This window comes from Vigna angularis, chromosome 1 (genome assembly GCF_016808095.1).
Source record: "Vigna angularis cultivar LongXiaoDou No.4 chromosome 1, ASM1680809v1, whole genome shotgun sequence".
In the NCBI taxonomy this organism is placed as follows: Eukaryota; Viridiplantae; Streptophyta; class Magnoliopsida; order Fabales; family Fabaceae; genus Vigna; species Vigna angularis.
Window position 1 is genome coordinate 18407481 of NC_068970.1, and position 11547 is coordinate 18419027.

The 11547-nt window shown below is 32.1% G+C and overlaps 2 protein-coding genes across 2 annotated transcripts; both read left to right on the forward strand.

The window, feature by feature from the left end:
- The first annotated feature begins 1097 nt into the window (after positions 1-1097).
- On the forward strand, positions 1098-1863 carry LOC108340885 (PAMP-induced secreted peptide 2). Its single transcript, XM_017578454.2, has one exon. The coding sequence runs from the start codon at positions 1202-1204 to the stop codon at positions 1544-1546; it is 345 nt and encodes a 114-aa protein (XP_017433943.2). The 5' UTR covers positions 1098-1201; the 3' UTR covers positions 1547-1863.
- Positions 1864-5191: 3328 nt separating this feature from the next.
- On the forward strand, positions 5192-11531 carry LOC108323521 (protein MRG1). Its single transcript, XM_017556030.2, has 11 exons — positions 5192-5427; positions 6126-6179; positions 6423-6436; positions 6819-6964; positions 7701-7736; positions 8089-8129; positions 8491-8592; positions 9685-9764; positions 9932-10101; positions 10713-10797; positions 11269-11531. Exons 1-11 carry the CDS (start codon positions 5290-5292, stop codon positions 11357-11359), a joined length of 957 nt encoding a protein of 318 aa, XP_017411519.1. The 5' UTR covers positions 5192-5289; the 3' UTR covers positions 11360-11531.
- The last annotated feature ends 16 nt before the right edge of the window (positions 11532-11547 follow it).

The window sequence follows — 11547 nt, forward strand, 5'->3', positions numbered from 1 at the left end:
TATATTTCCAAAGTATATATAGTATAATATTCTACACAATAATAATGATTTTCCAAGTCTTCATTTCACATCCCTTATGATTCCAATCATCCCATTTATTTTGTTACCACCTTTCCCAGAGTGTGTGCAATGAAGAGAGGTGTTTTTATTTTTTTTCGTTTTTCATGTTTAAAATGTTTTAGACTCTTATAAGGTCAATATACTTCGGCTCGACCATTTTTGCCTGGCTCATTCTGAAATAAATTGTAACAGTTCAATATAATTTGGGCTAATAAGTTATTTTATTCATTATATATATATAGTAAAATTATAATTATTTTAAATAAATTTTCAACTAAAATTTATTTAGCATTAGATAAAAAGAATGGTTTTATTTGAAAGTGATTTTGTGTAGTCTTGATGGTGGATATTATAATTAATTGAAAGTGATATCTATTAATTAATAATATCCACGAACACTGTAGTAGTATACTATTATACATCACGTCTTGACTGGTCAGTGCGACATTTGCGAACGCAGCCCTCACCTTCTCCCCTCTTTTCTTACGCATGTTTATTCATTTTCTTTTCTTACGCATGTTTATTCATTTTCTTTTCTTACACTTTCTACACTCAATTGTTTTGCTGACTCAAATTCAATTCTTTTACCACAAATTAAACTTCACCAAAAAAAAAACACTTTTTTATATTTTCTTAAATTTGTTATATATGTTTCATTATATATATTTCAATATATGCAATCTAACGTGCTATTTGGTTTGAGGTGTTTGAATTCAAGTATTAGGCTACTTCTTACTGGTCATGGTCTTCGACTTGAAGCAGCTCATACCTCCAAAGCAGTGGGCACCAAGGATACTAACTTACACAACTTGGACCCGGAATTATTCCATTTTCTAATTCTTTCGTGCTATTTTCTTCCATAAGTGTGCAGTGATGCAAGCCTTTCTCCAAATCTACAATATTCCAAATTGACTTATAATCTTTCGGAACCACGTAGGTTGCTTCCTCCGCAGAAAAAACATGTACACAATTTGACTCTGCATGCTAGATTCATTTTAGTCGACAACTTCCCCCTCTATATAAAGGACTTCTTGCATCTCAATGCTACACAATTATCAAACACAACTTTCCCCTTCTTCTCTCGCTCTCTCAGATTCCCCAACAAACACACCAACTCTACATTTTTTTTTCTAAATTAAAGATGACAAGCATCACGAAAACTCGGGCCTTTGCAGTTCTCGTTTTACTGGTGAGCACTGCTTTGATGGGCTTAGAAGCCCGTCCTCTGAGTATCATTGAGACGGGAAACTCCGCCACTGGAGGAGCGGTTCAAGTGGTGGGTTTCTTCGATTGGTTAGGTCTTGGAGGGATTAAGGACTCAGGTCCTAGTCCTGGAGGGAAGGGTCATCAGTTTACAAATAGCAACACCCTTGGTGGAATCAAGGACTCGGGTCCAAGCTCCGGAGGAGAGGGTCACAAATTTACCAACAGCGACACCCTCGGTGGAATTAAAGACTCCGGTCCAACCCCTGGCCAAGGACACTGACATCTTCATGCTCCACACACACCCTCCGTTTTAGGGAGTACGTGCCAGATAATTCTCAAAAAGATTCCTTTAGTTGGAAAATAGGTTTCAGGTTAATTGATTCCTTCATTTCTTTAATTTCTGTCTAAATTTTTCATTTCACTTCATTCTTCGGATCGTAATATTGTAATATTGTAATGTTCCTGTTGATGGACTATAGTTCAGAATTCAAATTGTTGTTATTTTCCGTAGTGACAGTGGTAAAGTAAGAACAGAGTAATGCAATTCACATGTACCATTATTTATTACATTCAAATTTGTCAACCATTTTGCTTGTACCACTAGTGCATAAGGTTTTGGTGCGATAAGATGTATGGAACTGTCTTCAAAGTTCAAACTCACCAGTCACATCCACGTGCAGACTATGGACGTGGTTCAAGGCGTAATAGAAGGAAACCAAACCCGCACGCTAGAATTAAATTCCACGCGGAGAAGAAATTTAAAAATAAGATTAATATAATTTATTTTAAACATTTTATTAAGTTGAAAGATCAATAAAAAACGATAAGATTAATAAGTTAATTTAATTTACATACAAATTTTTCAATTAATTCATTCTTTTTTATCTCATTGAATGTCCATCCCATAGTTCTCTATGTTAAAATATAATTTAGTCTTTAATCTATTAAGGTGATCTTCACTGCTATTTTAAATTTAGTGTTGGATATATTTAACATACCTAGTGAGTAGTACCATGACAACTGGATATCATAAAATCTAACAATCCAAGAATTATTAATAGCACTTAAATTCAACATAACAATATAAACAAGTGTCTTTATCATAAAACAATTTATAAAGTTTGACAAAGATGAAATCTAAACTAGATTATCCGTATTTTCTCCTTCAACTCTCACCATCTGGGCTAGGACACCTTATGTGGGTTTGTAGCCTAATAGAATAAGGATAACGTTTAGCTAAAACATATCTCTAGTTAATGCATAATACTAAATTAGTGAGGTTTGTACTTCTTCCTTATAGGTCATGACCCAATACAAGTATTCAATTCCACTTTAACCATTCGATTCCATTGATTCAATTTTAGACTTGTAACCTCATCACCTTATCATAATTGTGATTACACCTCAATTCCTCATAACAAAACAACCACATATAGCTCTTTCATCACATATTCATAATATCACATTTAATCACATTAGAAATAAAGAATTATAACAGCTCAAGGAGTCGCTTAGGTGAGATTCTATCATTTGAGAGACACTATTACAAAAAATGAAATGAGCCTCTAGAGCATTTTTTCCTAGGTGAAAGGGGTTCTCGTTTGAGTATCTAAGTTGTCACCTGTGACTTTTTCGCCTAAGCGAGAAGCCTATTACTTAGGAGAAACCTCTTCTCACTTAAGTAAGAAGTTACTTGAGTGACAACTCGACATAATGCAAGCTAAAATCCTAGGCTATGGTCACTTGAGCAAGATTTTCTCTTTCCCAAAAAAAATAACAAAATTTTATGCCTTAATAATCTCAGTACTCATAGTTCAAAAATTACACACCACCACAATTCAAGCAATTTCATGGATCAAAATACAACATGCAACACATATTTACTAAAACTAAAATGAATTACATTTCCTCACCTTGGTAGAAGTTCCTCTTGATCTCCTACATCTAGATTTTTTCGAAAACCCTAAACCAATGCAAAGTGGAACTCAAGTTCATAATCTAAGAGTATGTTAGATTCACTACAAACCAAGAAAAGTTAGAAGATGTACTAGAAGCACATGTACACCCACTACTGCACATGCATGAAGAAATATTTTTTTTCCAAGTAAAGAGCTTAGAAAGGAGACTTACTATTTGAAATAACTTGGTAAAGATAAAGATTTTTTCATTTTAAAGTAGTGTTACACAAGAGGTTAGGAAAGACTTTGTAAGGGAGGGCTCTTCTCCCTTAGGTTGTTGTTGTCTAAATGAGAAGAAGAGGAACATAGGTTAAAGAAAGTGAAGAGGAACTAGAAGAGAAACTTTTTGAAAAAAAATAAATTATGGGTTTTACATATTGCTATGAAAGATAAATGAATTTACTACCATGATCATTCTTTTAGAATATATTATATAGTTTTTTTTATAAATTTATTTTTACCTATTTATCATAAAAAACAAAAATAGTGAAGTTAATGAATCATAAAAGCTTCATAAATTTTCAGAATAGTTATATTTTCAAAAATTTTAAGTAGGTACAAACATTAACTTGTCTAATAAAAATTAGGATCTTCACATTTTAGTTCGGTTGAGAGTAAATAATATTTAACAAAAGCTACTATCTTCACATTTCAACTCGGATGAGAGTAGACAATAATCTATCTAATAAAAACTATGATATTCACATTTCAGTTCGACTAGAAGTAGAGAATAATAATTTATACTTTTTCTTACTTAATTTTATTTATTTAATAATGATATACTATTTACATTTTAATATAAATACACTTATTTTATTTATATTAAAGCTTAATTAATCATTCTTTCCAAGTTTAGTTAAAAATTTTCAAATTTGTCTCCACTTGAATTTTTGTTGAATCAAATTTTGAAAAATGAACTCAATTAATTCATTTTAATTAGTATCTTACCAACAACATTAAACACATGTCATGTGTCAACATCTCTATTTTTTGTTTTTTATTTTTATTTCTCTTTAAAATAATTAAATTTTCTTAATTTTTAATATTCCTTTTTCAAGTGTCAAATCTATGGTATATATTAGTATCATGTATTCAATTTAATTCGTAATTCAAGTACATATATTTTATATATGGAGCAATGTTGTCCCTTTATAAATTGGAACTAAATTTATTATTTGTATAAATATTAAACTAATACGTTGACATCATATATTTTTTAATTAAAATTTAAAAAGATATTACTTAAAAATAAAAATAAAAAAGAAAATGCTAGAATGTGATATGTGTTTAGGGTTTATGATTTCTCTTTTTAATTTAAAATACTATTCCTTAAATTTATTATGTTAATTTTTTATTTTTAACATGAAATTAACTATAAATAACAATAAAAAGACGATTAAAAAATGACAAAAGTTTTAAACTAACAATAATAATTTACAATGATTAAAATACAAGAAATAAATTTATCTTGTATAACACTAAAAAAAATATTATGCACCTTAAATTTAATTAGATACATGAATTGGAATCCAACCACTAAAAAGATAATGAAGTTGAACTTAGTTGGATAGGTTCGAAAATTAACTCCAATTAATTTACATCACCCATTAAAACTTTACACTGTCATTTAGATAAAAAAATTGACCACATCACAATTACCAAACCATAATGGAAGATCTATAAATAATGAACTAAAAAGATTAAGCTATATACCATTAAAAAGCTTTAGGAATAAAATGTCAAAAAGAATAAATAAAGAGGGAAAACAAAAAATTAGTTATTGCGAAGTGGGCCTCAACCCATGATACAGTGGTGAAGGACTTTTTAGACTTTGCATACTGATACGGAGTGCAGTTAGTAATTATGGAATTAGAGGAAGCGATGGCCAACTGTATATCTTAGAGCATTATGTATTATATATTTATTTATAATATTTTATATATAAAACAAAGGGAGAAATTGAAAATTCCAAAAATTGGTCCCAACTCGGTAGGCACTTTATTTTGTTCACTCAGAGCGTGTCCTTTCCCGTTCCCGCCCAGTTCCATTTCGCTCTAACTCCACCATGGGAAATTCGTCCAAGGACGATTCCGCCACCTCTGCCGACGCTTCCGCTGGCGACGTTCAGCCGTCCAATTCCGGCGTCTACTCAGAGGGCGAGAAAGTGCTCGCCTATCATGGTCCTCGCATCTACGAAGCCAAGGCACCGTTCACCTGTCCCCTTACCTTCTTCAATTTTATTTTTCAACGGTTCTCTTTTATTGATTTTTCCAGTTCTCTTTGTTCTTTCCTTTTGGAATTTTATATTTACGGTTTCCGACACAAAGGCAAACTTCGCCGCTTCTAAATGCTCAGTAACCGCTCCGCACTGGGGTTTTTGTGCTAGGGATTTGGGTAGTGTTTTTTCGTGTCATCGTTTTGTTTATGTATGTTAAGTTAGCCAATTCTCCTTTCTTTGACCGAATTGTGACTTAGCAGTGTTTCTTGATATTTTAAAGATAAACTTTAAAAGGTCTTTTTACAGTTTCTCGCCATTTTCCCTATTTTCTTTTGTTCATTTTAATTAATCTATAAAACTTGAATGGTTGATTATATCGCATAGCTTGTAATTTTCTAAGGTGTGATCGATTTCATGTTGTGATATCCACTTTTTCCTAGCATTATTAAATTAAGAGTATTGTTAGGGTTATTCCAATCAGTCTTTTTGTTGCTACATTTGCCTAATGTAAGGCTTCGCAGTAAAAGCAGTTAATCACTCTTCAGGCCGAGTGCGTGTTACTGTTCTTTTCCCTTTTTTTATTGTAGTTGTGATAATTTACTGCAGACAGAGTGCTTTTTATACTGTTCTTTCCCGTCGTCTTTTTGTTATTGTGACCTAATCTACTGCCTGATTTATGTCAGGTGCAAAAAACTGAGATCAGAAAGAGTGAATGGAAATACTTTGTTCACTACCTTGTAAGTTCAACCATAATATTTCTTCCCCTGCAGCCTAATTTACTGCATTCTGTAACGGCTTTAGTAATTTCTAGTGATTACCTCATCTCTCGAGTGTTCCTTGATTTAACTTTTCAAATTGATTAAAGTTTTAGCCTGAAAGATTAGAAGCCCTGAATCTCACTTAATGTTATACATTTGAAAATTTCAAGTGATTATGGGATATGCTACTGATTTTGGTTTTTTCATTTACTATTTTTGCAGGGCTGGAGTAAAAAGTGAGTTTCTTATCTTTTACTTGTTTCATTTAATGTAACGAGGTACAAATGGTAACCTTTCCATGAGAAGGCAACCTTTCAGATTACAATTTGTTATGAAATATTGTAATTTTTATTTTGTACATGGTGTGACTCAAGATTGCATAAGAAAGAAAGCATCAAGTGAGAATCAGAGTTAGTACTTGCAAATTTTTTGAGTGAAGCTCTCATTTTAAATGGCAATGGAAGTAGATTACGACTTGTTGGAAGGGTTTTGTAATAGTTAATCTACTAATTTTGGAGAGAATCATCTTCATATTTTTGACCATAAGTATTTGCTATAAATTATTATTATTACATGCAAAAGGTTACAAAGAATCATTATTATTGGTATTTCCAACAGTTGGGACGAATGGGTAGGTGAGGACCGATTAATGAAACATACAGAAGAGAATGTAATGAAACAGTTGGCCCTAGACAAAAAGCAAAATGTGGACAAGAATGTTAAGTCTGGGCGTTCAACACAAGCAAAGGGCAAACCGTCTACAGGTAATCAATGCTCTTTCATATGGTGATAATTTACCATGCTGATTTCTTGAAGCTTTTTGCTTATCTAGTTTGTTCATAATGAATCTATTTTGGCAAGGGAATCTGAAGTCCACTAGTTCATTATTGAAAATATTAAAGAGTTTCCGTTTGTAGCTCACTTGAACATTTGGACTGTGTATTTATTGTATTTTATGATTTCAGTTGTTGTGTTTTTTTTTCCCCTTTTTTACACTCTGAATGAGTGATCAATAATGACTGATGAGGTCTGCAAAGGGACCTATGAAAGTTTTGATCAATATTTTATTTTGAACATAGTTGATTTTTATTGGTAAACGGATATTTAGACTGTTCAAAGGAAAAAGAGTCAAGATAAAATATCTAGACTTATGAGATGCTTTGGATGCAAATTTCTACTATATAAACAATTCATTAGGTTTTTATAAATGGTAATATTAAAAAGTACGTGTGATTTCCTTTAACATTCTACTTTTAGGAAAAGAAAGTGAGTATTACCTCTGACCAAAAGTAACTCTGGACCTTCCTATAAGCACACGCATTTTTATGATATCATTTCAACGTTGTTACAGGATATTCAACCATCTGGTATTGAAATCCAATTTCACCTGTTTTAAACATAATTAGCACCAAATCTTTTTTTCTGTAGCATGTTGGGAAGAGTATACTTTGACTAATTTTTGTTTGCCTGATGTTTTTACGTTTGCTTTGTATTCTGCAGATGTCAAAGTGGATAAAGAGGATGTCAAGAACAATGGTATTCATTAAATTTTATCCTTCACTTTCCTTTTTTTTGTGTGTGTTGGCTTGCTTCACACACATGTATTTTTTTGCATTTTTATGTAGCAAATCATCACCTTTTTTTGTTTTTGAAATTTCTAATTTTGCCTACAGCCATCCCATTTTTATTTAGGCTTGGCTGGGCCCACACTAGTCCAATATATTTACTTTTACAATGAAGCCCAACATATGGCAGTAATTAAAAGTTGGACCCCTTCTCAGCTGAATGCAATGTGATTGTCGATTTATTGAGTTTAAAAAATGTTATATTTTCTTGCACATTAGAATTTGTGTGTACTGATAAGTTTAGTACATCAAACTCTTTGCAGTGTCTAAAGGGAAGAAACGAAAGCAAGATGCTGGAGCTGAGGTTTGGTTTGTTTTGTTGTTTAATTGCACTCCTGACATGTTTTTTTTTCTTTAACCTTGAAAGATTTGTCATTTGCTTTCAATTTCTATTCATATATATGAATTAACTGGTTTGCTTGCTTTTTGTTTCATATGATAAAATCAAAATGCCATAATAAATACCTGGTGTTTTAAAGGAGTAAGATTAAAACTAAAACTAATAATAAGATGAAGAGATTAAGATTTGAATCTTTCCTTGTTTCCTTAAAAATGAAAATACCTGAGTTTGTTTGACATTTGATTTAATGTTTATGAAATTTCTAATTTTTTTCCACTATTTCTAGTTGAAGGTATTCTCCTAATTATTGTTTTCTAATTTTTAGAAGGGCAGCGGGTCTGTTGAAAAGCTTGTCAAGATTCAAATTCCTGCAACATTGAAGAAACAACTTGTTGATGATTGGGACTCTGTGACGCAGCAGGATAAGGTACAAGGAAAACTATTAAATTCACTCTTTGTAGTTGTCCACTCATATTTGCTAAGAATATGCACATTTGTAGAGTTAGAATTTACGCATGTTTATGGTTAAGGTTTCCGTAGCCCCTGAATCCTCGAGCCATGTTTTAATGCGCACAGCATTTTGAAGCCATCTGACTGTTTCAGGGGGGCGGTTAGTGTTAGTTGGTTAGTTAGGGCAGAGTCATTCGTCTGACTTTTATAATTTAAGAGAAAGCAATGTCTTAGTCCTTTCACAAGGATAAGCCCTTGGAAGAGAAAGAGAGAATTCTTTCTCCCATTTTCTGTAATCTGTTCCATTTCATTCAGCAATAATCAGTTTTGGGTTCCTAAACAGGACAGACTGTAGTATACACAAGAGTTCAATGAAACTTGTCTTACTTAGTAATAGTAACTTATTGATAATATCGTTATATCTTAAGGTGTTGTTGGCTCTTCTGAAGTGCCAAGTGTACTGTAGAGGAGGATTAAGGTGTATAGTAACGAGAGTTGATTTGGAAGTTAACATTGAGATTTAACTGAACTGCATGACAATGATCTTATAGACACCAGCACTGGTGTCTTCTCAACTCGTGGATACCATGAGTGTCTTCTCAAATTTTCCCGTATTTGTTTGGCCTTACTTTCTGATAGGGAATAATATGCTTAGAAAGAAGTAAGCCTAAGACTCTTCGTTGTTGCCCCATCTATGATCATTTCACTTTTGTCCAGAATGCAATCTTCTTTGTTCTATAAACTTCTGATATTATGCCTTATTAATTTATTAATTTCCTGAGGAAATTAAAGATAATTATGGCACTCGATTCCACGGTTGAAGTAATATGATACAATATATTACATGCTTTTCTGAGTGCTATAAGTATCGTATCATTATCATATGAACAATATAATGAGTTTTTCTTTTTTGGCTTGCAAAGTTTGTTGAATGTATTGTTTTGGTATTGATGCTAATATGCTAGATGGACTGTTTAACACTTTGACTTATTTAATCATCACTTAAAAAATCATAGTCCATTTAGTGCGTGAATCATTCCATAATATTTTCTTTTGTTGGTTCCTGTAGCTTGTAAAACTTCCTCGTTCACCAACTGTTGATGAAATTCTGACAAAGTACCTTGAATACAAATCAAAGAAGGATGGCATGTAAGAATTGGTTGATAGTTAAAAATTCATATCCTTCCTCCCTTTCTATTCCGGCTTGGCAGTTTTTTTATTTATTCATCTCGTACATTTAGTTGTTTCTATTAGATGCAAGCTTGGGACACCTTATACTAACGAGGAAACCATGTACTCTTGCTGTGTGTTAACAGGGCTCCCGATTCAATAGGAGAAATTTTGAAAGGAATAAGGTGTTATTTTGATAAAGCATTGCCTATGATGCTCTTGTACAAAAAAGAACGCAAGCAATATAATGATGCTATTGTGGATAATGTATCTCCCTCAACCATTTATGGAGCTGAGCATTTATTGCGCCTGTTTGGTATGATTATTACTTTTTGCTGATTCTAACTATATTTGAAAAAAAAGATATTGTTGTGTTCTTGGATTCCCTATGTTTGCATTGTCTTGGGACACGCTACTCTTATCCTCACTTATATTTTTCTCTTAACTTGAGTGTCTCTAATAGGTTATTCTTTGTCTGCTAAATTAATAGACAATTACTATTCATTCTCCCTCTCGCCCCCAAATCCTCTCTTTATACATATATGCCCTCTCCCTCATTTTTTTTATTTTGAGGGTGATGAAAGTTGAAATTTTGTCATTTTTTGCTATTTAAGGTTTCATTTCTAGTTGATAGAATATGATTTTAAGTTTCGATTCCATTAATGTTTTAAGTTACCTAACTTTTTATTTGCCTGTAAAAATGTAGACTTCTCTGGTCATTTAATATTTCCTGCCTAGTTGCAAGGGTTTAGTTGAGTTTCAATTCCATTAATGTATATTTGTATTTGTATTTCTAGTCATTACGATGGTGGAATATAGGTACTATTAGGAGCATAGCATTTGAATGTTACCCTTGCTCAGCATATCTTATCGATTTTTATAATAAGCTTGGCAAAACGATATGTATTGTTTCTCTTGTGTTTGCAGTTAAGTTACCTGAGCTTTTGACTTATGTAACTATTGAGGAGGAAACATTGAATCGCTTGCAACAGAAATTACTCGACTTTCTCAAGTAAAAACCGAAACCCAGCTTATTCATTATATTTAGGAAATTAGAAACTATTACAATGGAATCTCATTACTTTTCAAAGTGTTCCAATACATACTGCATTATATAATCTGAAATAATGACACAATTGTTACACTAAACATTTTTTTAATGTATTTAACTGTTAATATATCACCTCTTCATAACTTTGATCACATTCTCATGTTGTAAAACACATTGAATTTAATTTCCATCTAGAGATCAAAAGAAATTCATTTTTTAGTTACACTTGGCTTACCGATATATGTTTTTGGTGATTAAGTTAATAAATTAAAATAAGTATGTCTACTTTCGCGGCATGGTTCACTTTGGATCTCTTTTCCGTTGGGGAAAGTATTTCTTTTGCTGTCAGTCGAAACAGGGTAATGTTTATTATAAATTGTTGTGTTTGAAGGTTTTGCTGCTGATGGTTTTTGTTAAATAAACATTTTGCAGGTTTTTGCAGAAAAATCAAAGTACTTTCTTTCTCTCAGCGTACGAGGGCACCAAAGTCTCTGAAGGAAAAGGAAAGGTGAATGATGAATGAGAAGAAACGTTGAGTCCGTGGTCATCCTGTTGTATTCTTAATTCTTATAAACAATATCATATTTCCCTTGAAAAATTTAGGGAAGAAACTCAACTGTTGTTGTAAGAATATTGACTAATTCATTCTTTAATTTTTAAAGTTTATACAAATACAATGAAAACGCTTGGTGGCTGAGGTATATATTATTC

What these genes read in the sequence shown, in the direction of transcription:
- LOC108340885 (XM_017578454.2), top strand. Translation starts at nt 1,202, where the DNA reads ATGACAAGCATCACGAAAACTCGGGCCTTTGCAGTTCTCGTTTTACTG.
- LOC108323521 (XM_017556030.2), top strand. Translation starts at nt 5,290, where the DNA reads ATGGGAAATTCGTCCAAGGACGATTCCGCCACCTCTGCCGACGCTTCC. An exon ending in CTGTGACGCAGCAGGATAAG is followed by an intron (nt 8,593 to 9,684) that starts GTACAAGGAAAA and finishes TGGTTCCTGTAG; the next exon opens with CTTGTAAAACTTCCTCGTTC. An exon ending in AAATTACTCGACTTTCTCAA is followed by an intron (nt 10,798 to 11,268) that starts GTAAAAACCGAA and finishes AACATTTTGCAG; the next exon opens with GTTTTTGCAGAAAAATCAAA.